This window comes from Cynoglossus semilaevis, chromosome 5 (genome assembly GCF_000523025.1).
Source record: "Cynoglossus semilaevis isolate Cse_v1.0 chromosome 5, Cse_v1.0, whole genome shotgun sequence".
Classification (NCBI taxonomy): domain Eukaryota; kingdom Metazoa; phylum Chordata; class Actinopteri; order Pleuronectiformes; family Cynoglossidae; genus Cynoglossus; species Cynoglossus semilaevis.
In genome coordinates this window covers 8,481,747-8,505,475 of record NC_024311.1, presented here as the reverse complement: position 1 = coordinate 8,505,475, position 23,729 = coordinate 8,481,747, and the positions used below count along the sequence as shown (strand labels likewise).

General features: G+C 39.5%; 1 protein-coding gene and 1 long non-coding RNA gene across 4 annotated transcripts in view; one reads left to right on the top strand and one right to left on the bottom strand.

Moving 5' to 3' along the window:
- Window positions 1–344: 344 nt before the first annotated feature.
- Window positions 345–23,729, bottom strand: part of cemip (cell migration inducing hyaluronidase 1) — a 107,825-nt gene continuing 84,440 nt past the window's right edge. For all 3 annotated transcript variants that reach the window (XM_025055480.1, XM_025055479.1, XM_025055481.1), the window contains 15 exons: window positions 19,680–19,749; window positions 18,373–18,501; window positions 17,024–17,109; window positions 16,224–16,355; window positions 15,514–15,549; window positions 15,068–15,223; window positions 12,888–13,068; window positions 12,458–12,673; window positions 11,286–11,497; window positions 7,697–7,882; window positions 6,895–7,099; window positions 5,385–5,471; window positions 4,639–4,796; window positions 4,359–4,459; window positions 345–3,731 (listed from right to left, as the gene is read on the bottom strand). In XM_025055480.1, the coding sequence (XP_024911248.1) occupies window positions 3,604–3,731; window positions 4,359–4,459; window positions 4,639–4,796; window positions 5,385–5,471; window positions 6,895–7,099; window positions 7,697–7,882; window positions 11,286–11,497; window positions 12,458–12,673; window positions 12,888–13,068; window positions 15,068–15,223; window positions 15,514–15,549; window positions 16,224–16,355; window positions 17,024–17,109; window positions 18,373–18,501; window positions 19,680–19,749 (2,083 nt within the window). In that variant the 3' untranslated portion in view covers window positions 345–3,603. The remainder of the gene's footprint in view (window positions 3,732–4,358; window positions 4,460–4,638; window positions 4,797–5,384; window positions 5,472–6,894; window positions 7,100–7,696; window positions 7,883–11,285; window positions 11,498–12,457; window positions 12,674–12,887; window positions 13,069–15,067; window positions 15,224–15,513; window positions 15,550–16,223; window positions 16,356–17,023; window positions 17,110–18,372; window positions 18,502–19,679; window positions 19,750–23,729) is intronic.
- On the top strand, window positions 834–4,526 carry LOC112487011 (uncharacterized). The gene is made up of 3 exons (XR_003049687.1): window positions 834–970; window positions 3,630–3,756; window positions 4,390–4,526. It is a non-coding gene; the product is annotated as an uncharacterized LOC112487011 (long non-coding RNA).

The following is a 23,729-nucleotide window of genomic DNA, read 5'->3' as shown; positions in this document are numbered from 1 at the left end:
GAGTCCTCTGCTTCATGGAGCTCTCTGCGTGGCAATCCTCAACCTCCATTTTCCTGTTCGGCACCAGCCACCATCCAACGGCAGGTTACACCCCGTCTCTTAACCAACATTGACACACATTAACACAGTGGGAGATAAGCGCATTGCTTAAAACTTGGGCGTTTCACAAGTTGAAATAAGTGGCAAAATTTTTAAATTTCATGTACTTACTTTTCAAAAAGCCTGAATGTGGTTGTTCAGTCAGTTAGTCAGTCTTCGGTTCCAGTTTCGTTGCACCAGGTTCAAATGGTAGGATTACGACAGTGTTTGTTTTGATACATAAACATTACAAAATCAATGCCACCTATTCTCACTCATTTATTTCTGTACAAAATCTTCAAATGAATTCAAAATCATCACTTTACAAGTCCAAGCCACATATACAACACTATTGATGTTCAATTAAAACAAGCCAACTATAGCATATGAGTCATATACATACGTTGGGAATGTGAGGTAAAATTCTCACGGTGATGCTGTGTGTGTCACATATTGTACACATACAAAGACATAAGTCATAACAATACAACCTAAATGGGTCCCACGGAAATTTGGATCATCTGTGTCCGAACAATAAATAAGTAGAAAATATATCTCTTCACAATGTGCAGATTTTTAAAAGCACATCAAACATAGAAAATGCTCAATTTCTGACTCCGAAAAAAGACCAGCTATTTCGGCAAAAGGGAAGGGCTTTTTTTTTTGTCTCACCAAATTGAGTCTGGAATAATTGCACATTTTGATGAAGTTCTGATTTAGAATTAACTTCATTGCTTTTGTTTTCATTTTCAATGCTGATTTGTTAGGGGCCTGTTGCTGGTTTACTCCAAAAATAACGACAAATGCATCACCAACACTGATATGGAGGAAAGGAAATCCACCAAACTTCACTGTCACACTGAGGAATGAAACAACAAGTCAACACCTACAGGTCAGGATGCAAAACCAGGAATGTTTAACCCTTTTTTTCTTTTTGCTTCATATTCATTTCTTTTCTCTTTTTTTCAATTTAATATTACCAATAAAACCAGGAAAGTAAAAGGACTCAACTTCCACCATGTATGTACCACATGTCACAGACTTCTGCAGGCCAAGGATGCATGTACAAAATACACATGTACAATTCAGAGACTCATGTCTAATCTCTTAAATCTTCAGCACAACTCCGATTGTCTAAATAGTCAGTTTCTTGGAGCAGTTAGAGATTTCTCCAGCAGAGGGTGCTCTAACTGCAGCATTACTGCATCAACTGTTGCATCAATGTCTTTTGTTGACAGCAGACTGCCCATGATATACTGTAGATTTTCTTTTTTAAGGATTTCTAAAAAAAAAACCCGCTGCTTCTTCAGAATAGTGATGGTTAATGTCTCTGTGCCTGTGCAGAATATTTTTTTTGAAAAACCTAAATAAAGGTAAATTGAAATGATGTTAATTTCCTGTAACAAAGTGAGCTGAACCACAGCCACAAACATACTCCGACAGAGACATTGCTACTGTGCAGTATTAATGCCTCTGTGACTGCGCAAGTGGAGAAACCGGTCAAGTCTTTTTAAAGCACTGTTTAAACTGATAGATCATCAAAAATGTGGTAAATAGTGAGAAGAGGAATCTGTGTGAGAGTGTGAAGCTACGACTGTAATGTCACTTGTTTTTATAGAAAAGTAACTTAATTAGAAAAAAAACGACACCTAGCTTTCTTAGGATAAATTTTAAACAATGCAACCACGTGCGCCATCACCATGTCACTACATGTTGTGGTTGTGATTGGCTCTAAAGAGACATCCATTAGTCTCCACTCTTTTTCCATACATGGTATTTCAGCCTCTTCACAGCCAATTCAACACACAATATAAGATGTAAATATTAACGACCGCGCTGCACATCTTTATGTAAACTACGTTAAAAGTGCTTTTAATATCTATTATCGTACATTTCGGGGTTTTATGAATTATTGAATGCACAGAGGGCAAAACGTGACAGAGTGTAAATCAGTCTTCATAGATTTGTTTATCACCGAAGTTAAAGTGCTTTTGAGGAATTAAAGTTAAAACTGTATTATTATTATTTATATACATTCAACTAAAAAGAACCCATAACTTTTACCGACGGTACTGAAATATGCAAGTCTACTGCCATCAGCCATTTGGCAATACTCTTACAACACTGTTTAATTTCCTACTAAGGGACCTCATGCAGGCTGGGCTTTTTTACATGTTTTAAACGTGTCTGATACTTGTTTAGACCACGTAGCCATCGGGAAATCTAATAATTTTTTTAACTTAAGTTAACATGGTAACATTGAGATTAACGCACTGGGCTTCATTTACTGGTGTGAGAAATGTTCATACATTTTGTGCATGCTTTAAATCCCAGCTGATCATTGAAATGGTTCTCAAAATACAGTTTGCATACCACTGGTGGTACGTGGGCTCCCTCTAGTGGTATGAGGATTAATGTTTAAACTGCATTGACAAAACAGTGTGGATACTTAAAAACAGAGTTGCTAAACTACTGGCCACTAACTTTAAATTCAATGCAAGTACCAGTTGTAGTACTACTTCATTTTACAATATGTCTTTGGTTGATATATAGTCTTATAAAAAAAAAAAAAGAATAAATTCTCCTTTGCCTATTTACTGTGCTCAGATGATCAGTACTGCTGTATTTCACTGTCCGACTGATGGTGTTTGAACAGTAGCAGAAAATTAACTTGCCAAAAAAAGTAGTTTTAGTTTAAAAAAGTCAAATAAAAATGAAGGATTTTAAAATGGCAGGAACAAATGGATAGGTCCATATGAACACACCCCATTTCTTAAATGCACAGATTTCACCACAAAGTTTATGCATTAGCACTTTTTGTAAAGTAGAATGTAGTACAGCAAATACTGCATTGAATGTATTTCCTTCTTACCAGACCATTTTAAATAAGAATAATCTATCGGTGAGTGTGATGTTAGTGCGAATGTGAAAACAAGAAGCTTTTCCTATTGGCTGGTTCACCCAGAATGCTTTCACGACACAGCTAGCATTGTTAGCTGAGCAAATCGTACGACGTCTCAGATTTCGAGCGAACACAGTGTAAAAGTCACAACAACGTCAGTGAGGTTGTCCAATCAGAAGCCAACGTCTGTCATGTCTCTGACAGATGTGAAAAGACGAGCAATCTTCTGCAAAGGTTTGCTGGTTGTTTTGAGCCACAGCTGCAGGGGGCAGCGTCACCTAAGATCACTGTGGTGACGATGGGTGTCTCAGACAGATTTAGTTCGTGGGCAGTGCTGGCTCTGAAAAAAAAAGTTTTGTTTTTCCCTTTTTAAACACAAGGTCACGGATAAGTTTTCTTTTCTGAGCTCCAAACCTAAAGAAAAGTCCCTACATTATCCCAGGCCCACGGTTTGGAGCAGCTGATTCTTCTGTACTGGCAGTGTGTGCATGAGTGTGTGCGGGTGTGTGTGTGTGTGTGTGCATGAACAGTAAGTTTGTGCCAATGTCTCGGGGGTGTGGGGGTGTGTCAGTTCGTAGGAGTTACATAGTCTCTTGGCTTCCGTCCACCTGTCCATGTGTCACTCATAGTTTCATCTTGTGCACCACAGGAACAGGCAGGACCTGGTGGATTTTGGCTCGGTCAGCGTCCACCTCCAGATGTACCCAGTCAGGGTGGAAGGGACCTTTGAATCCCACAAATGCCAATTTATCTGCAGGGAGACCAGATAACATGAGGTAAAGGATTCACCAGAGCTGGCCATTGGTCAAAAATTCACTTCTAAATTTAAGTTTGGTGATGGGAAAGTGATGTATAACCATCACCAAATTTTACCCTGGTCCTCGTGACCCACTGTAACCTAAGAAGTCAAATTTCTATGTTAGAAAACCGCTGCCGACCAGTAATCTACTGTAGATGTTACACAGTATTTCTACACCACAATCCTAGACCTCATTTTTAGCCAACAACCACACCTCCACCCATGCAAGATATTTATAGATGAACAAATATATTGTTAATTCTTTTTAAGTCAACTCACAAAACTAAATTTAAATTAAAGTAAAAAATTGTTTACAGTTAGGGTCATTTATTTTATATCTATCAATATTTCACACCTTGACAAAGGTCTGTGGAATTCAGAAGAACAGCACACGGGCTGAACACAAATTCCGATGTTTTTCGTTCCTGTGTTTGTAACAGCCACTCTTTGTACTGCACTTTTCTAATCTTGTACCTTTCTTAAAAGACATTTTTCCCCGACACACCTCAGGAACTGTTTACTCGGGCTTTGATGAGCTCATTTATCTCTGTGGACCACGGTGCAGGTGTTTGGTGCTACCTTTCAATTTGATGCTTTTGTCTGCTCCCAGCTTCTCCAGGACTTTGGTCCAAGATCCTCTGGGGAAAAGACGGCCCTTTGATGTCATCAGAACAATGGAGCTGGAGAAGAACAAGAAAGAGCGAGACAACACGGCCCACAGTCAATATTTATTTAGCTGAGTGTTTGGGCTCCACTGTGTGTGATCCATGTTGTATAGAAGTCTCTTATTCTCCATTGGATGTGTGGTTGTGCTGTGGTTGTGCTGTGGTTGTGCTGTGGTTGTGCAGTAGCTTCTAACCTATCTGGCAGTCCACTGACGTAGTTGTCTAACTGCGTAGGGATGCCTTGAAGAATGGAGTTTCTGAAACCTTTAGTTTCCAGCAGTTTCCCGTCGTGTCCGTCGATGACGGTCAGCTGAATGCCGTCCTCTGCCTGGTATTGTTTTTTACTGTTCACCTGAGACAACACAGTCACAGAGTCACACTCTGGTTCAGATACAATTGATCTGTCAACGGTTTGGACAGTTTGATTATTTTTTACTGGACAAGTTAACGTTGACAAGTGGAGATAAAACTGCTCAGCATAGAACAACTTGTCTTCCTGATTGTCTCCTATTGGACGAGAGGTTTGAACATTTCATCTCATGCAATTACTTTGTTGACACTGTTCATTAAGTCAGCGGTCCTCAACCTTTTTTGTACCAAGGACGGGTCAGCTGGTATCAGCCCTTAGTGCAGACCGGTAAAATGAATGAATGAATCTTTTAGACTTTATTCTGTTTGTATCAGAGTCTGAATGACCTTTGACCTGTTGTTTTGAAACATTGGCAGATTATCTTTGAAGGAAAAAAGTAAAGGGATATGACTGGATTCTATTGGAATAAAGGAAATTAGTAAAACTGAAGTGTAGTTTTTCACTGTAGCCCAGTACTAGATGACCTACGGACCAGCACCAGTGCCCGTACCGGGGATGGGGAACCCCTGGATTAAGTGACAGTTATCCTACATTAATGATAAATCATTACAATATGACAGGAAAGAATACCTCAGTGAAGGCGAAGTCTTCCTTGATGTGGAAGAAGCGAGCGTTGTAAGACTCCAGCTTCACCTCTAAGAAGTGTTCCATGGAGTTCTGGAAGGAAAAAAATAGACAAATACTATTTTTTCAACTGAACTGAAACTGAATTTTTAAATCTTAAAACACAAAGGTTTTTGATCATATACTGCTTAAAAAAGACACAAAGAAACAAGCCGAGGTAAATAGTGTTAATTTTGGCGAGGTTTTTTCTTTTGTCCCTCAGTACAGCAGAGCTTTTAAAGAGATCTCCATTGGATGTGTGGTTGTGCTGTGGTTGTGCTGTGGTTGTGCAGTAGCGTCTAACCTTTCTGGCAGTCCACTGACGTAGTTGTCTAACTGCGTAGGGATGCCTTGAAGAATGGAGTTTCTGAAACCTTTAGTTTCCAGCAGTTTCCCGTCGTGTCCGTCGATGACGGTCAGCTGAATGCCGTCCTCTGCCTGGTATTGTTTTTTACTGTTCACCTGAGACAACACAGTCACAGAGTCACACTCTGGTTCAGATACAATTGATCTGTCAACGGTTTGGACAGTTTGATTATTTTTTACTGGACAAGTTAACGTTGACAAGTGGAGATAAAACTGCTCAGCATAGAACAACTTGTCTTCCTGATTGTCTCCTATTGGACGAGAGGTTTGAACATTTCATCTCATGCAATTACTTTGTTGACACTGTTCATTAAGTCAGCGGTCCTCAACCTTTTTTGTACCAAGGACGGGTCAGCTGGTATCAGCCCTTAGTGCAGACCGGTAAAATGAATGAATGAATCTTTTAGACTTTATTCTGTTTGTATCAGAGTCTGAATGACCTTTGACCTGTTGTTTTGAAACATTGGCAGATTATCTTTGAAGGAAAAAAGTAAAGGGATATGACTGGATTCTATTGGAATAAAGGAAATTAGTAAAACTGAAGTGTAGTTTTTCACTGTAGCCCAGTACTAGATGACCTACGGACCAGCACCAGTGCCCGTACCGGGGATGGGGAACCCCTGGATTAAGTGACAGTTATCCTACATTAATGATAAATCATTACAATATGACAGGAAAGAATACCTCAGTGAAGGCGAAGTCTTCCTTGATGTGGAAGAAGTGAGCGTTGTAAGACTCCAGCTTCACCTCTAAGAAGTGTTCCATGGAGTTCTGGAAGGAAAAAAATAGACAAATACTATTTTTTCAACTGAACTGAAACTGAATTTTTAAATCTTAAAACACAAAGGTTTTTGATCATATACTGCTTAAAAAAGACACAAAGAAACAAGCCGAGGTAAATAGTGTTAATTTTGGCGAGGTTTTTTCTTTTGTCCCTCAGTACAGCAGAGCTTTTAAAGAGATCTCCCTGTGTCGATGTGTCAGTTTCTCACAAACACACACACACACACACACAAAATGCTGAAGGAATAATTATTTTGGGCACCTGAAGGAAATGGGCAGTTAGAATATTCATCACTCACACTGAATCCAGAAACAACAAGTATCTCACCATCCTGGCGTTGGGTATCTTTCTGGGCATGGGTACGTCCACCACAGGCAGCTCAGCGTGTCGAGGATAGGCCTGGTCCATGCAGTTGCTGGGCGGACTGCCTTTGGGGACGACAGCTGTGATCTTCACCCTCTCACAGCCCTTGGCGGAGCAGAAAGCAAACTGCTCCCTGTCGTTGTGGGCTGTTACCTTCAGGAACAGCAGGCTGTAATCCACACAGGTACAATTTACCTGTCACACATACCACTTTACAACCACCAGGATGAAATGACAATGTAGGACACAGAGATTGTTTTTCTGCAAAACAAGACATTTTTTTAGCATTGTAATAATGTAATGGTAATGGGGAAATTTACATTGAGCCTTTGCAACTGAACACAGGCTGCCACAGGAGGCGCCATTGAGTACATAGTTGCAACTCACACTAGGGACTTTTACCTCTAATGATAATGATGATTCGAAATTTACTGTGTACCATTAGTACCATTGGTACGGTACTGACTGTGTGGGTGTATATACATATATATATGTATATATAATTTGTGTATATATATATATATACAAATATATATATCTAAAAAATATATATACATATATATGTATATATAATTTGTGTATATATATATATATATATATATACAAATATATATGTATATATAATTTGTGTATATATATATATATATACACAAATTATATATACATATATATTTGTATATATATATATATACACGCACACACACACACATCCTGCCTCTAAACCCAGGTATTAGTGTAGTAATAATGCAGTAAGACTGTGTCTGACCCTGTGTCCTCCTCCCAGTAGTAGTATCCTCTGGTTTGATGGACATGGTTGACCTTCTCCCTCTGCGTCGTCCTCATGAAGACCCCGGTCTTCCGGGTCTGTTTGGTGAGACGGTTGTGGATGTCGGAGATGATTGTGAATGTCGTGTTTTTAGGGTAGCAGATACCAACTCTGATCCAGTCATTTCTGAAACATAAATAATAATAATAAAAAAACTAGATTGTTTTGTGAAGAGTTTTTTCTGTATGTTATTTAACTACTTCCTTTTTAAACAAGTGATGTTGAAAGCATCACTAAAGTGTTCTTTCAGTTTTGGAAAAAAAAAATAATCAGATGCAGTTGAATTTAAAAACAGATTAACTCATGTAATTAATAATGTGAAAATATCAGATTGAAATGTTTGAGGCATTTTGACGCATAGCTGTAATTAACACTGTTGAGGACAACGAAGGAACTGAAACATTTTCCATATTAATAATAAAAAAAAACACCTTTTTTTATTCATTTACATAGCACTTAGATTAGATTCGTTTTTGTCGTGACTAATGATTATTTTTCACTTTTCACACATAAACTCTTCCAAATAAACAATGTTGATTTAATTTGACAGTTTGTTTACAACGATGTGATCTATTAGCAGACGTTGAAATCAGCTGGAGACAGCTTCATGTTCATATATCACTCAGAACAAGGCGAGAACCAATGACTCATTAAGAATAATCATTTAGCATATTTTTTGATGAATTATGTACAGCAACATTTATCGTTAACTGTCATTTGCGCGGTAAGAAAACCAAAAAATGTTTCACTTGTCTGTCAACAATGACTGAAAGAAGAGATTAAAAAAAACAACTTTATTCTAGAAGAAGAACGTGAATGTGTACGACAAGAGGAGAAAAAACTAGGTGCAAAAAAACAGACTTTTAATCCAAAAATAAATCGCTGAAGAAAATAAAATGTCAACAGTTAATAGTTGACCTTCTTCTGGTACAAACTTGACTTTTTTGCATTTGAAAGAGCAGAGAGAAAGACTTTTACCATCATCTAAAGGGAGGAGTACAGAGTGAGACGCCACTTATTCCTGAGGAGAATCCTTGTAAACAAACAGCGTGTGCAGAGTGAGCTCTTCTACTGCCTTCCTCTGATGAACAGCCCTTCATAGCTAACCTGAAATGACTTCAAATGCGCTGAGAGTGGAAGATAATATTATTCCTGTCAGATGCCTTGCAGAGGCATCGTCTTCAACATCTGATATTGCCTCCTGTTAATATTTCTCTGGAAGGAGAATTGAGTCGTCAGTCTATCTCAACAATAGTGATTCCTAGAGGCCGAAACACAGATTCACATGAATTAACTCCTGTTGTCGGCAGCAGCAGAGACACAGACGAGATGATGGACTCCTAATGTCAAACACACCGCACTGATCTAGAACCACCAGCAGGTCTTGTCCTGCTACGAAGACCAGATACGAACCGGGGTCTTAAGGAGACCCAGTGTGTCCACACCGCCCCGAACATTAAAGGATTATAGCTGTATGACAGACCATGATGTCAAACACAAACTAAAATAATAATAGTTAGTTAAGTTAGTTAGTTCCAGTGATTGCAAATATTTGTTTTGCTCCATGCATTTTTGAATCTCTTAAATTATTATATATAAATAAATAAAAATACAAAAATAAAATAAATATAAAATACAAAAAGACTACCAAAAAAGAGTAGAAGACTTGCTAGGTGGTAAAGAAAGATCAGATAAAATGTCAAGGCCACAGGCATCAATTTAAATGTAGAAAAAAAATGACTGGTGAAGGTAAAGAGCTGTACGATGTCATCAGAAAAAGAAGGTAGAAATTTGTTGGTATTTTCTGTTGAGTGTTTGTGTGAAGAGTGAGCAGGACAAGTTGATGTCAAGTTGAACAACAGTTACAAAAGAAATAGACTTTCTCACAGAAAAAGGTTGAGGAAGTGGCATGAGGTTCAACTGGAGAGAAGGAAGTGTTGATTGGAGCGGACTTTAATTGACATGTTGGCAAGGAGGCGATGAGGAGGTGACCAGGGAGGAATGGTTTGAAGAGGAGGAATGTAGGATGACCGTCGGACGTAATTTTGCCCCACAGATGGATGTGGCCATGGTCTACACTTACGTTAAAAAGGGGGAGGAACGGGTAAGTCAAAAAGGCGAGGAACAGACTGATGTGTCACGTCCTCTGCCGTCAATGTCACAGAAGATGGGAGGAAGTGTGAAGTGGAGTTTTAAAACAGAGAACAGTTGTAGGATGTTTGTAGGATGAAAGGGAAAAAGAGAGCTCTGCAGCGGCCACAAAGGTGAGACACTGAACTGCAGTATATAGTAGTATATAGTATAAGTGAAAGGATTAAACATTATGTGTTGTGTAGAACAGAACAGAAAAGATGTATTTAATCCTCTGGATCCCAAAGTAGGGGGCGAGGGCCACTAAAGGGGTGTGTCAATTCAAATGCTGGGGTTCGTACTTGCAAACACTCTTGACCGCAAGACTAATCCTGATGATAATATTAACCCGTGTTAACATGTGATAAAAAGCCCTACTTTAGTAGTAGTTCACTGATTTTCCTCTACTTTTCAGCTGTGTATCCATATCACTGACTCTATTCCATGGAACCATGAAGCCCAGGGATTTTTTTTTTTTTCAGAGTATAAGTAAATATTCATTGCAGTTAAACGGAAGAAGACAGGAAGCAGGTTTCCCATCAGCCCTTTGGTTCTGCTCTAATTTGAATGATAACAGGACATAGTGCACGTGAGCGCCTGCTTCTCACCTGGAAGTGAAGTCAATTTCTCTTATCAGTCCCAGCCCTGCATAGATTGAGCACATTTCCAGAACCGATTGGTGATAGCCCTTTCCTTAAGGAGCAAAAAATGAACGCGGCAGTGTGACATTCAATAATGTTCTCTCTTTGCTCTGTGGAACGTTGAGCCGGTTTTAAGATTCCATACGGTGTTGAACTTATTATCAGTCGTCACACGAGGCAGGAAACAGTATGTGGTACTGCAGAAGTACAGTACTGTCATATATCAGTGGGATTAATGCAAAGAAAAAACTTACAAGCTGGAGTAAGTCAAAACGTTCTAACACAAAAGAAAATTAGCAATAAAAAAACTATGTATCCTCCTTTCAGACCCATCTGTTTATAGAGAATTCCTTCTTCATAGAATTCTGGAGGACATCTTTGAAAGCAGGTCTATGCACTGGTCTGGCCTTAGGACTGTAATAATAAAATTAAAATATAAAACTCTGATCTTTGGTGATTTTAACATTTAGGTTTAGATATAACAGAGACCCGTCTGAACACGGTTTAATGATTAAAATCCTACACCTTTAGAAACGATAACATCTGTCTCGCCTGCAACCTTGGGAACCAAGTGTGTGAGGACGTGTGTCCACTGTCCTCCGCTGTGGCTACACGATGTATATCTATGTGATTTTTAAAAATTTGATTGCATTAGATTTTTGTTGTTTGTTCTTCACCAGGACTTCAGGGTAAACATCAGACACAATGTGTGTGTTGTGTACTGATAACGAACAGTGTGAGTGTGTGTGTCTACTGACTTGTTGAAGTTGATCAACCAGATGGTGACCTCAGCAGGGGTCGCCTGGTCCCAATGTATGGTGTAGCCCTTGGAGAGTGTGATCACTGGCTGGAACTGCTGGTAGTGTTTCCTCTTGCCCAGAGCGCCCTCCAGCATCAGGGGGCGATCGGGGTATTCGTCCCTCACGATGTCCATGTTGACGTTGGCAGGGTTACGTATCTGGATGTAGATCTGTAAAAAAAAAACACAATCCAGAATTTAAGTGCTAATAGCGAGCTAAGTCTTTTAAACCTACCAAAGTTAGAAGCAAGCCACCCATAGGGGTCGCAGAGGGATTGCAAGAGGGAATACAACAAGGGAAAGAACAGCTTGTCCTTGTCCTCAGTCTTTTATATATATATATATATATAAAGAATTATAATTAAACATTGATCTATTTATTCTATCAGTGACTTAAATGTGCCATTTAATAAGTTATACATAATTAAAACACATTATTTAAAATGAACATGTGTTGGACAAAGACTAAGTCCCAAAAATGTCGAGAATTAAAATGAATTTTCAATTAATGTGACCAGTAATTGGATGTTAATTGCTCATTTCTTTGCCCCTGGTGATAGGAAAGTGACTGTGTCTCAGTTTTTTAAATTTGTACTCAGCCTTTAATATTCAGTTTGTATCTTTACAGTATTTATAGCTTCCTCTGATTCTTATATAATATCATTAAATCTTAAACATTTTACAAAACACAAAGTTAGAAACTGAATTTTTCATCTGTAAAAGTCTGACCCAGTTGTTTTAAACATTTTTCACACCAAGGAACTTAAAACTGATGAAGAGATGGATTTTTTTTTTGTATTCAGTACTCACTATAATCTATAAACATAATCTATATATGTATAAAACACTCAGCCTCAAGTGTGATGTTTATATAAATATACATTTTTTAAAAATCTAATCAACCTTATATTTTATGACCACCCTGTGGACCTCTACATGCCACAGCCCCCTTGTTGAAGACCTATGAAGTCCTAAATCATTTATGGTTAGAGATGTGAAAATGGTTTAATATTCAAATAGAATATTAATCATCACAAAGAAATTTATGTTTTCAGTAATTTGTTAATGAATTAAAATAATGACGTCTCTGGTTGTGGAGGTTGTGAGTGGGTGTAGCTGTTGCTTCTCCACCTGAGCGTAGTGACCACTGCAGATTGCAGCCTTCCAGTCGGGGACATCGATGCAGTCGGGGTGACGGACCAGCCAGTTGTCCTCCTTAACCAGGAAGGCTCCGGGATACTCGCTGACCGAGCCATCAACATCATGGAAGATGGTGGTCTTGTCTCCATCCATGTCCATCTTATTGAACCAGGGACCAGGTTCACCAAAAAACACCCGTGACGTGATCTACAACGGAGACAAAGAGTGAAACAAAAGGACATTAACTTGGTTACATTTTCAGTTCTTCCTCACTTCCTGCAAATTTGGTCTTTCCTCCGACATGACAATTTTAAAACCTCAACCTCAGGTTCTCATATCTGACTTTCATATTTCTCTCTCATTGAATCTGTAAAAACCAACGTTTTTACCAAGTTCTTATATGAATTTGAAGCGGACTCACAGGGACATGGTCAAAGGTGATGTCAGAGACGTTGTTGTTGGGGCAACTCTGCCATGAGTTGTTGAGCCTGAAACCAAAGGCGCTGCTGTGACGTCCTTCCAGAGCTGTGAATTTCCTAAATGTGCAGTTCTGCACAATAATAGGCCCGTCGTAGATCTGCATGCCCCGCGTGGGGAAATCTCTGAGGTGGGAAAGAAACAACAACGTCAGCATTTCCATCTGTCATCTTCCAATTTTATAATTATTATTATTATTCATTGAATGAATCAACCATGGTTTGATGCTCATGGAGTTGTAGATGCTAACCTGTGCTAACAGCACAGCAGCCTGACCTTTTTTATGGGCTTCACTGGGCGTATTGGAGATGACTGTAAGTTAGAACGACGTTAAAATAATAGAGTCCGGACTAAAGATTTTCTTTCCAAAGACTGCACACATGTGAAACCCCCACAACTGGTGAAGTTTAATTTTACAGCCAGAGTTTCCAGACAGAATCAATGGTATTGATTTTTAACTGGCTCAAAATGTACTTTCAATTATATTTACAGAAAAATATAAATAAATATTTAAGGGGAAAAACAGTTTTTTTCTTCCTGAAAATGTTTTTAAGTCAACGTGGTTGTTGTCAGAAGGTTCAAGTGTTTTTTTAAAAATCAGATTTGTGTCAAAAACAGCAAAGAGTTGACATGTTTGCTCTGTTACAGTACATGGGTCGATATCTGTTATATATATAGTGCATGTAGTGCATGAGCTACGGTAGGAGCGTGCAGAAAGTTTAGATTTAAAAGTTTAGATTTAAAATTTAATTGATTTAACATGATTTAAATTTCGTAAGTTTTTTATTTATCACACAGCAGAGAAATTGTGATGATTTTAATTGGATTTCTTTTGAGGTGTTTCTGTAGGTGGAGTGTTTTCAATGAAGTTCAGTAGAGATTTAATGCAACAGCTGTACTGATTGTCCTGTCTTCATAAACAGGGGGCGCTGTATAAAATATCTTGTATTGATTCAAGTTAAAAAGATTCTGTGTCACACACTGACATACATTACATTCACTCAAGGTGAAGTTCTGCTCAGTTGTAGAAATGTGAAAAAGAACAACCTCAGCTGAGATTTTCCTCTGAGGAGAAAGTGGTGAGTGTGAGTCACTCTGTCAAGGTCACTGATGAAAAGCCTTATTTCACGCTCGTGGCCTTCATCAAATGTTCAACACAGCACAACATGAGAGCACTTAAGGACTGGTGTTCCCATATTCATCGGTTCCCTCACAGAATGTCAGGCTACAGATGAAGCATCCAGACAGAACCCCATTTACACAGCTCTCTTTTTCCCACACAATAAAGAGATCTCTAATTATACCACTGCTGAGACATTCCCTCTGTTCTCTGCCAACTGGGCCAGGGCACAGACAAGCTTTCCTGCATACCAGATCTGCTGTACACCAGGAGACTGCTGCTCCACCGACGGTCTATCTTTGGACTGTGAAACACTTGGGCTGAAACTGAGTCTGTGAAATATTTGCCTCTTTAAAAGAGCAGCAGCTGTGGTTGGTTTGGAAGGATGCCAACACAAAGAGAATACAGTGGCGGTGGAGCAACGTGAGCGGAGCAGAGCATGAAGTCGTGCTGAGCAGGACCTCAAGGATTTTGGCCACGGCACGAAGCAGCGTACAGAGTTAACATCCACGCTCCGTCTCAAACTCGTTCTAAATTTTTCTGCCAGTGCGTCTAAAATATGACTGTCGAAGAGGTGGTTGAGGGTCTGCAGGCAAACCCCCCTCCCTCCCCCAGTCTAACGGGAACTGTAATCAACCAATATTTGTTATTGTTAAATTTCAGAATCAAGTCTCTGCCAAAAATTGTTAAATGATACAACTGACGTTGGGTTTCAAAGTGAACTCTTTGTTCAAGGCAAAGTGGGTGAGTGGGTGGGGGGTCCACACAGCTTATTTACCCTCCAGTTAGTGAGTGGGTGGGGGGTCCACACAGCTTAGTGCGACGGCCTGAAACCTTATTTACCCTCCAGTTAAACACATTAATATATCCGTATCTTTCAAACGTCACTAGCCTCGTACTTCAGCGGGTGTGCCCAACCTTGGCATTGTTGTTGTTGAGGGATACATCCCACAGGTGGAGCTCTGGGCCAGTTTTGTGATTGTTTTACTTTAGCAGTTACTTACAGCCCACGTGGCAGAGTCCTGTCAGCATGGTCAGGGCCGCCGGGGCCCCAGATCTGGTTGTCCATCAGGGCCATTCCACGATTGTCACTTTCACCCACAAACAGTGAATTCTTCACCTGCTGACGAGAGCCGTCATCGTCGGGAAACGTCCCTCCACTGCACACACAGCGTGAAAGAGTTAGAGTCTATGAGTGAGCAACTCTTTACAGTGTGTGATGTCTGTGCCATGAAGCAAAACAATTCAGACATTGTCATCACAACTTCTAATACTCAAACCTTGAGGGAGGTGAGAGAGGAGGTGAGTTCACAGGCAAAAAACAACAACAAAATAAGGGCTTCCAGAGAAAGCACACAGCAGTGGATTAATTTCCTTCTTTCTTGGCCGCAGATGTTTTGGTTTATTGATTAGATCATTTCACATCAAGGGAAAGAAAAGTGCAACTTACCTCGCCAGAGTGAGGCCAATGCCATTATCAGCGAATCTGCACGACAAAATGCAGAATATTACTGCAGCACTACTGACACACACACACACACACACACACACACACACAGTGTCTGGAAGTTAAAAAGCTTTGCTTGGATACTTTTCATTTCACTCCCTAATTACTATCATCAAATGTGTAGATAAAAACAACCTGCTGTACCTGACACTACTTTTAATTTATCTGAAAAACCTCACAGGGACAAAAATAAACTTGTTTTCTATGGAGATAAACAATCTGTTGTAGTAATACTGCGTCATCCACAGATGAATCAAGACGTTCTCTGTGGACTTGTGCTGTATGTGTGTGTGTGTGCGCGGTGTGTGTGTGTGTGTGCGCGGTGTGTTATCTTTAGTATCTAATCAAAACTGAAAGCACTAAATTTATCCTCAGGTTGTTTTACTCATACACAGATGTAGTATTTACCTCATTGAACCATGCAGGCCAGTACTATTTAGTTCAGTGGTTATTTGTTCTAGACACAGATGGTTATTAACTTGACCTCGAATATATTTGGAAAAACCTTGGAACAGATTTTACCCACAATTCCCAGATCAACAACATGACAATTCGGTGGAACTGAGGGCATCAGTCCAATGTTGGTCAAAACTTCGTAAACAAACAACTGTTATGCTAACAAACTGACCCGATTCATCACTAAGAGAACTTACTGGCAGTCGTCCAGCCACACGTCTCCTCCTCTCAGCCAAGCTCCATGGTCCTGGTTCTTGTAGGCCACAAAGTGGTGGATGAGAGCAGGGACCCTGGGTTTGAAGGGGTCGGCATCTTGGTGCGGTCCATACCTGCACAATAAATTAGAGAATATACCACAAATCAGTTTTTGTCCAGACAAAGAAACAGGTTGTGACTTGGTGTCAGAGGTCATCCTCCAGAATTCTACAGAGAAAGGATTCTCTAATGGAAACTGCACAGAAGAAGAGGAAGAAGAAGAAGAAGAGGAAGAAGAAGAAGAAGAAGAAGAAGAAGAGAGCAGACTGAAACATACTTAGAAGTTTTTGACTTACCTCTGCATATTCCCTCAGATTGCTACTGTAACATGAGGCTAATTTACATATAAATGCTTCCATTAGCAGCAGTGAAGGAGCATGAACCTAATTCTGTCAATATCTGCTGTGTCATCAGAATCTGACACAGTATTTATACTCTACACAGCAGGATGGAGAGCTGAAGAAGAAGAGCAAAAACACACTGTGTACTGGAGAATCCTACCCCGGCCCAGTCCTTACACATTTGATTTATGTCACTGCTGTTTTATAATAGGAAGGTGTAACGACACGTTGGCTCCTCCTCACACTGTCACACTGTGCTGCTCCAGCCTGGTCATAGTACTGAGTTTTATTTAAAGTCACACTCATTACTTTTCTCTATGTGTTGACTACAGTAGGAAACAGTCAGAGGAAGATCGTTGACTAGTGCAGGCTACACTGAGTGTGATGTGGTGTCAGCTGACCTGGCTCCAATCAGGGACAGGTAGGGACGCTTGTCCTTGTCATTAGCCTTGGTTGTCTTCACTCCGTTGTCAAGGATCATTCCAGCCTGGAGATGAGGAGATTATGATAAAATGAAGTTAATATTTTATATTTTTAAATCTAACCAACTAGAGCCACAATTTACATCTCAACATGTTTCTCTGTGGTCCAAAAGTTTTATGAATTAGACTTAGGACTTTTCACTACAGAGACCCCTGTAATTTCATCAGCAGGATGAAAACATTCACTATACTGTACTTTTAAAAATAAACTGCACAGATACTGGACCATACATCATAAAGGCCTGGGCACAGTGTGCCAGCGTCCTGCACCAAAACTGGACACCCAGGCAAATTACCAACTTGCAGCCCAGACATGACCTTCTCTCCTACAAACATCCTGAGGTGGGGAGTCTGACATGAGTTATTCTCCCATTAGGATGATCCAAATTCAAAGCGGAGCAGGGAAGAAAAGAATGCGGCAGGAGAGAAAAGGGATCACAGTCGGGGGGCAGAGACGGGAGCGAGATAACAACAACACTTCCTCTTCATCAGCACCTCATAAATCTCCACCCGTGTGGAGCTCGTTGCCTCAGGCACTTCTAAACTCTCTCCTCTGCTCTTCATCTCATCCAACACCTCTGACTTGTTCTGTCTTCCTCTTCAACATCCTCGTTTTAGTTTGATTTTTTTTTTGTCTCCGTATTCAGCTGCACTTTCTGCTTCAGTTCTTTAGCAGGTCAACGTGTTGTACTGCTCATTTACTGTTGGTTATATGGGTTTTATAAATGGGCTTTTTTTTATCACTTTAAAAAGCAGGTTCATTTAAATAAATAATAATAATAATTATTGTTTTTTTCTGTTACAGAAAAAAAAAATCTGATAAATAAAACCCATCAGATCAACCTGGTGTTAAACACCTGAAATGACTGGACAATCTGATTAGTTAAAGGGAAGCAGTGGATCAATTGCTGGTTCTTACAGTATGATTAATTGTGATCACAATTTGTAACAATTAACAATAACGATTATTCGTAATTAGTCAACATAAATCAACATTCCTTAATATGACTGAAACATTTTTTCAGTAAGGAGAAATAATGATCAATCAAAACCCACAGTGAAGCTCCAACTCTTAGTTAAACCCCAATCAAAACCCACAGTGAAGCTCCAACCCAGACTGAGTTAAACCTTATAAAACCTTGGGGTCAACTTGGACTCGATGCAAGTAAATAGGAAGTAAATTATTTTTTTTATCTATACTAGACCATACATTACTAATATCCTAACATACTTTGGGTAGTTATAAACATGATCTTATTTTCACCCACCCTGTAGTTTGAATGTGCTCTGTTGTTGAGGAACTTTCCCATAGGTATGTGTTCAGTGTGTCCAGGAGAGTAGAGTCCTTCAGAAGGACCTGTGGGCACGTGGTGGAAAATGAACCAGAAGCCTGTTTCCTGTGAAACACAAGGACACGTCAGAGTGAAGTTTAATAACAATACTACAAGTGCAAAGTTCAAACTTTTGAAAAATTAGCTTCTTCAAGAGAAAATACTTTCGTTCAGGCTGTCACGTTTGCTCTTCATCTCAAAACAATATTGTTAACAGAATAGACAAGTGAAGTGGGGGGTCGGGGGGTGGAGGAGTGGGGTGAGACCTCATGAATGTAATACTGTGCAAACGTTTTAGACCTGTGTGGGTTTTCTTTCCCAGATGCAAAATATATTCAATTCATATTGTTTATTTTTACACAATTCAATATGAAATATTATGTAAAAAAATATGAATTTATGTATTGTGTGTTTTGTTTTTGATTACATTTATACATACATTGTTGTCATTGTGTTTGATTATTTACACTGCTCTGTAAAGATTTTAGGTGGGGGTAGGATGGGTTTACAGACTTTCTTTTACCATCCTTTTTACTATTGAGGTATTTAGAACCAGAATGTCATTTCCTTCAATATTAATAATTTTCCTTCCACTTTGGGGAATATCATGAATGGATAAAAAAAAAAATGTCAACAGTCTATCTGCCCTGTGGACCAAGAAGAGGCTGCTGGGGCCCACTTGTGGTCCAAGAGCCAGATGTTCGATTTTCTTTAACAAAAAAAATCAGTTTCACTTGGTTCTATTTTGCCTTAAATAATTGTACAAGTAAAAGGCTGCAGGCAAAGCAGTGATATACTGTAGTACATGTATACAGCGTCAGAAAACCTTTGGCTTGTAGAATATATTAATGTGGAGATAAAAGAACATTCCACACTTCCATATATAAATATAAAACGGCGCTGCCTTCACACTCTGCATCCCAGCCCTCTATTTTCTATTTTCGTGTTGTTCTTTCCACATACACAAATGCAAATGGGAAAAGTTATTACAGTGTGAGGACAAATGAGACTCTACTGCGGCATCTCTGTGAGTGTGATCGTAATTGGCACTCCATCACAGCGGCGCTGCAGCAGCTTCCTGTGTGTTGTCCGCCTGATTCTAAAGTTAATAGGAGCACACAGTTATTTACCTGGACCGAGGATGTAGTAATGAGTCAGACATCCACCTACGGAGGAGGGGGGAGGGCAGGGAAAAGGGGGAGGGAGAGGAGGAAGGCAAGAAAAAGCTGGAGCAGGACACTCACCTCAGAGCCGGCGGCAGAGCAGTTGATGAGGTTGTTATTGGGGTTGGCGATCCAGAAAGTTGAAGTTGCGCTGTAAAGGAGGGAAAGTGTGGGAAAGAGAAAGAAACAAAAGCTCTGTTATTGGACTGCACACATATTACAGTGAGCAGTGATGTAGTGTTTAATACTGGAGCAGTGAAGACTGGCTCTCTATACACAGCAGTAACTGAGAGGCAGCCGCATGGAAAAGAAAAAGAAAATCAAATTGTTTTCCTGACCAGTTTTATCTCTGTGCTCTCAGCATCAGCTCTGTGAGTGAAGTCAGAAACGGCCTTTTAAGTTCCACTGCTGTGAAGTGTTGTTTCATGAGCTCCTTTAACAGGGTGTCGGTTGTACTCTGCTCATACAGGCTGAATGTAGAGGCTTCAGAAATGATGAAGAGAATACCGTGTATGTGTATATATATATATTATGGGGTTCTCCAGTTCTTCAATGAATTTGTGGGATGAGTGTTTTACAAGAATCACAAATGTTGTTTTATGTAGGAAATATTTTGTAGTTGTGGGTAAAAAATGCAGCTCCTAAATGTAATCTCCTGATTTTTTGTTATTGTTCCTATCAGCTGTATTTCAGTTGTAACTGACAGTCTGTCAGTGACAGACTCCTGCCTGGTTCATCATCACGTCAACGATGTGTCTGTGCTTCAGGCAACCACGGTGAACAGACAGAGCTGAGTCACTTTCACTGCAGGTTTGAACAGGATATTATCTATGGTTGGGTTTTTATTATTGTTTTTTCTCTCTGTGCTTGTGTGTAGTTCTAAATAAGACCCAAACACACAGACACACACACACACACACACACAGACACACACCTGACCTCATTCCCAGACATCTTTCCTAGACATCTCTTATAGTTTTCCTCTCCATCCTTTTCATACTTTGTGAGACCCGCTGCTGGGAGTTTGGAATAAACCTGCCAAGATTTTGCAATCTCAGCTTCACAAAGTGTAAAGAACAAGAGTAATACCAATACAGTAGTAATGCTGATACTATACTAATACTGAGGTAAATTAATTTTAAATTACTAAAGTAAAAGTACAAAAATACATTTGTAAATGTAACCAAGCCTGTGTGCCTTTATAATAAATTGGGTAGATTAAAAAAGAAAAATCACAATTATCATATTTGTAAAATAATTTAACCCAGTGTGATGTACATTAATCAGTAAAACTAAATATTTTGCTTGGTCTATTTTACCGAGTATTCACTGAGACAGTAATGCGTACATTTCATGTTCTTGTTTACATTTTACATTTTATGTTAACATTTCTACATCAGAGCACTTTAATTACTAAAAAACTTTAAATACTTTTTAGTAATTATTTGTTAAATCACTTTAGGAATGACAGGTAAAAAAAAATCATTGAAGTTTGAAGCAAAGGTTAAGGTGAATGTCATTAAGAGAGGAGCGCAGGCGGGGCCACAAGGGGGCTCCATTAAAGTCTTATATGCCATATGTAGTGAAACCTGCAGAAATAAGTTTTTGGAACCTCTCTTCTGATCTAAATCATAAACCAGCTGCAGTGTGTGCTCTACAGGTTTTCGATTTTTTTCGAACATCCACGTTAAACTTTTAAGTCGGAGCCCAGCCCTCTGACTGCACAGGTTTGGTGTACTGATGCACCCAGTGGGAGGAGAGGTGCAGAATCCAGCTCCAGCAGCAGCAGCAGCAGCAGCGTTCTGCCAACTCAATACTCAAATCTCTACACTGTGTGGTCAGCTGCCCACCTACTCAGAGCAGGTTAAGTTCTCAGGGCAATATCCTTTTTCTTTCTTTCTCTCTACAACACAGCGTTCCAGAATAACAAATGTGAAGGAAGTCAGAGAAAACTGTTTTCTTCCCTTTCTTTGTCCCTAAAAACCAGAGCTGAACCAGCATCATGGACTTCAGCTCCCGTTACAGCCACAGTACGACCTGGACAGTTCAGCAGTCAGTATGTTATGGTGGACTGAAAGCGCCGACATTAAATTAATAAATACATCATTAAACAACTACTTCAATGTCTCATTAATACATTAAAATTGGCAGCTCTTTCTTCCACAGTCTGTGCTGGGTCTAAAATGTCTCTCACCATTGGCCGTTCATGACAGTCCTCTACCGGGCGTGCTACTTCAGACCAATGCATCAGACTAGATTAGCAGTAGCCCCGCCCACTGATTATGATTAGCAAATTTGACAGATAACATCAATTCATAATGCACTGCAACACAGGACTATGAAATAATTAAATTAATGACACATTTCGGTATTTAATTCCAACTTTAATTAATCACCGACAAATGTAAGTCATTATCAAATGATGTACTCATTTATCTAACGTTGGCACTTTCAGTCCTCCATATGTATGCGATGCACATATACTGTTTATACACATTTATATATATATATATTGTGTATATATATGACTACTAACACTTACAACTACTACCACCTCTACTTCTAACATCTATTACAACTAATAATAATAACAATGATAACAATATTTGTCATTGTTCCTTGTTCAGTCTTTATCAGTTCTCCCTTTTCCCAAAAACTGTATTTCTTTTTCACACAATGTAAAGCCACAGTGACCTTCTCACTTCCACTCGTGTCTCTGTGTGCTGCTGATGCTGCTTGGCTGCTGGTGCTGCTGCAGCTGCTGTCTGTGTCTGTGTGTCTGTGTGTGTGTGTGTGTGTGTGTGTGAGACCTTGCTGCAGCATGAAAATCTGTTCCTTCTTTGTTTCTGCTGCACACATTCTGCCTCTTTCTTACACCTTCTGATTTCCTCGATGCTCCTCAACATTATACCAGTGAGAGCCATTACTGCCTACATCGGCGCCGATGACAAGTCATTTACAGTTAACCATTAGTACAGAAAAGTTTACCCACAGGAGGGGTAAACAGAACACAGATGTGCCACCTGGGAAATACCTAAACTCCCTCGTACTTTGCTCGACTAAACGCACCAGCTGTGCCTGCCAAATAAAGGAAAATTAAAAAGAATAAAAAAAGAGAGAAGGGTTTCTTGGATTGAACAAATGGAAACATGCAGCAGTTTGGTGGAAGCAGTTTCTCATGCTGAACAACAATCTGGTGCTACAGGCCTAACGGTGGTAAAATGGCTGTGGGAATTGATGTGTTACACACGTTCATTTATTTGTGCAAATAGTCCAATTAGTCAAAACACATTTTACCACATAGGCAGACTGATGCTTGCTGTAGCCTAGGTATGGGCAAACTACTTTATATTATCATTATATTTCTGCATTTTCCCTGCAATGCCCGCATTTTCCCATTAAATGGCGTAGAAAAGGCTAAAAGCATTTTAGCATTCAGCCTTTATGCATGACATTTACAGTCAGTCAGTCAGTCTAGGACTGACAGTCTGATTGACACAACAGTTCAACAGTTGGACTGTAGACTGATTAATATTGTTAAGGACATCGACTGGACTGAAGCTTCAAAAGAACCATGTTCCACACGTACTACAAGACACGGTCAAGACGACCGTGACTGGAAAATATCTGCAGCACAAAACACAAAAAAGTAATGAGATGTGGTTGAAGGTTCAGGTGGTTCTGGTTTTAGGTTTTCTTGGTCGCAAACACAGGCTCTCGTTAATAACGAGTCTTTTTTTTTCCTTTTAGCTCACTTAACCAAAGGCACGCCGCGCCATTAGTCACTGCCAAGGACAAAAGAGAAACACTTCTAATGTCACAAATTTAACACCTTCTCAGAGACATTATTGATTCTACAACAAGCAGAGTGCAGCACTTACAGACATACAGATTTAATAACACAGCTACATAGATCCTCTCCGACCTATTCACCTTCTTATGTTTTCCTCTTCATTTTGTAGATTTTATTTCATTTTTGCACTTATGTAGGAAAATAATTCTGTTTGCTCTGTAGTTTTTCTATGGTGTCATTTTTCAGTTTATCTTGAGCTTCATTTCTTTATATAAAAAATATAAAGAAATGAAGCTCATGATAAACTGAAAAAAATGCAGTCACATCTAGTACTGGAC